The sequence below is a fragment of the Lagopus leucura genome, unplaced genomic scaffold (assembly GCF_019238085.1).
Source record: "Lagopus leucura isolate 7727_CA_CO unplaced genomic scaffold, USGS_WTPT01 Super-Scaffold_741, whole genome shotgun sequence".
Taxonomy (NCBI): Eukaryota; Metazoa; Chordata; class Aves; order Galliformes; family Phasianidae; genus Lagopus; species Lagopus leucura.
This window is the reverse complement of record NW_024962256.1, coordinates 11,192,765-11,195,264: the sequence shown is the minus strand read 5'-3', so window position 1 is coordinate 11,195,264 and position 2,500 is coordinate 11,192,765. Positions and strand designations below refer to the sequence as shown.

At 58.2% G+C, this 2,500-nt stretch overlaps 1 protein-coding gene across 11 annotated transcripts in view; it reads left to right on the top strand.

The window, feature by feature from the left end:
- The window catches only part of EBF3 (EBF transcription factor 3), a 111,770-nt gene that overhangs the window by 1,217 nt on the left and 108,053 nt on the right, over nucleotides 1–2,500 (top strand). For all 11 annotated transcript variants that reach the window (XM_042863620.1, XM_042863617.1, XM_042863614.1 and 8 more), the window contains exon 4: nucleotides 222–277. In XM_042863620.1, the coding sequence (XP_042719554.1) occupies nucleotides 222–277 (56 nt within the window). The remainder of the gene's footprint in view (nucleotides 1–221; nucleotides 278–2,500) is intronic.

Here is a 2,500-nt window from a genome sequence, read left to right as displayed (position 1 = left end):
GCCGCCCCGGGCCCCCCCGCCCCGCTCCGCGTGCGGGCAGCTCTCCCTCCTCCTCCCCATTTCTTATTTTTATTTTGATTTTTTTTTCTCCCCCTCTCTCTCCCTTCCCCCTCTCCCCCCCATCCCCACTCCTTTCCATTTTAATTGCAAGCCGGGCGCGATGTAACCCCGCTCGGCTCCGTGGGAAACTCTAACGCGGATTTCTCTCTGCTTCCCCGCAGGAGTGAGGACGGAGCAGGACCTCTACGTGCGCCTCATAGACTCCATGACCAAACAGGTGAGAGCCGCGCTGCTCCGGGTCGGGCCGTGCCGGGGGGGCCGCGCGGAGCTCCCCGCTGTCAGATCCGGGCACCCCGGGGCCGCATCAGCCAGCGGTGGGGCAGCGGGTGCGATGTGGCCTCGATAGATGCTCGTTGCCGTGTCTGTTAGCGTTCGTTTAGCGAGGGGTAGAGGAGAAAGGGAAAATAACCCCAGCCAGTTGCCCAGATTTATTTTTAAAAGCACTTTTTTTTTTTTTTTTTTTTTTTTTAACTCCTTTATAACTTTTTATTTTTCCTTTTTTTTTTGGGGGGTTGATATTTTTCTGGCTGCCCTCCTGCCGGCCACGCTTCGCCCTTTTCTTCCCCCCCCCCCCCGCCCGTCCCCCCTTCTTTTATACCTCGGCCACGGAGTAACGCGAGACGCTCCCTCGGATTTAAAAGTTAAATGTGCCGAGGTGAAAAGTCAGCTTGTTCGCCTCTGGTCCGCGCTCACCCCGCAGCCCCCCATCTCCATAATTCAAACTCCGTGCTCCAGGGGTCACCCCAACCCGCCGCTCCCTGCGCGCAGCTCCTGTTTCCTCCCCAACCCTCTGTCAGCCCTTGTAAATAACATAATTACAAGCGGTTCCTTATTCAATTATTTAACCTGTCTTGGACAACTTTTCCGCTGATAACTCCGTGAGAGCAGCATCGCTTTGCTCCGCAGCAATTAAAGCCAGAGAGCCGCTCGCGGGCTTTGAATTTCATCAACTTTTTATTAATATTTTTTTCGGAGAGGCACTTCAAAAAATATATATTTTTTTTTAGGGGAGGGGGGGAGGAGGCGGTAGAGGGGCAGTAAGAGGAGGAGGTGAGAACGGGGAATGATTTACAGTACTCTGGAAATCAGATCCCAGGGATGGAAATGAGAACCGCGCCTCCGATCTGCCTCCCGCACCGCCCCGCGGGATCCTCAGCTTCGGGAGGGTTTTTTATAGCCAACTTCTTGGCCCTCCCCGCGAGGAGCGGCCCGGAGCGGTGCGGGGCCCCAAAGTTTCCCTTCGTGCGGGGCCGACTCCGGGCGGCCGCAGCGGGATGGTGCGGGGCTCCGAGCGGAGCGGAGCGCAGCGCTGTGACAAAGGCGGAGGCGTCGCTCCCTCCGAGAATTATTTCAATGGGTTACAGAGGAGCCCTTGTAAACTCTGGAGCGCTCTCGAGTTGACAATGTGGGTTTATTTCCTTTGTATATAAGAGCTAAACGCTTTCGGAAACCGCTGTAGTGGTGCAATTAAGGGGCTCCTGTAGGCGGCTCTGGGTTTCGTTTCTGGTCTATAAAGGGGCGAAGAGGGGCCGGTGTCGGTGCGCTTTACCGTGCGTTTTCGCTCCGCACCTTCGGAGCTGAAATAACGGCTTTAATCCGCCCTCCCTGACGGGAGGCAAAACAGAGCCCGGAGCTGATCAAAGAGTCAATGGCGCTGAACCGACAGCTTATGGATTTCTGTTTGTGCAACAAAATAAAAAATAAATCACTCCTAAAGACGTGGTTTCATCGGAGGCGAAGTAACAAGCCCCGAAGTTCTGTGGCTGCGGTAAGCGGCGCTGACGGCCCCGCGCTGCGCCTCGTGGCTGCGGGCGGCTCCCGGCTGAGCCCAGCGCTTCGGGGCTGGCACCGGGATGGCACCGGGTGGCACCAGGGTGGCACCGAGGGCGGGCTGCGGTTCCCGGCCGCGTCGCCTCGCCGCTCCCGGCCCTACAGCGGAGCGGAGCGCGCACCTCCAGCCCCGCACCATCTGGCGGACCCGTGCTCAAAGCCCACTGAGCCGTGTGTTCCCAGACACTGCCTTTTTACCAGAGAAAAATCATTGTTAGCACTTTCAAAATAAACACCAGATTGCCCATTAGCGCTTTCTTCCCAAATATCCGCCGAGGAGAAGCGGATCGCTGAGGACGCTCCTGGGATCCCTCAGGGCGCCGGGGACACCGCTGCTTTTGGCGAGGGGAAGGCCCCGCAACCCTTCGGGCGGCCCCGGGTGCGGGAGCAGCGTCAGCCCCCGGCACCCCCCGCAGCCCCCGGTGCCGCGGCCTTATTGCTTATTGCGGGAGATCCAACCGCTCCGGCCGAGCTGCCCCAAAGTTCGGGCTGCTCCGCCGGGGCCGCTTCCTTCGGTGCCGCGGGTTAATCCAACCCCCAAGGGGTGGATAAAGCGCAGCTCTAATGCTTCTAATTGGAATAACATGTTACCGCCGAATTGTTTTTACAT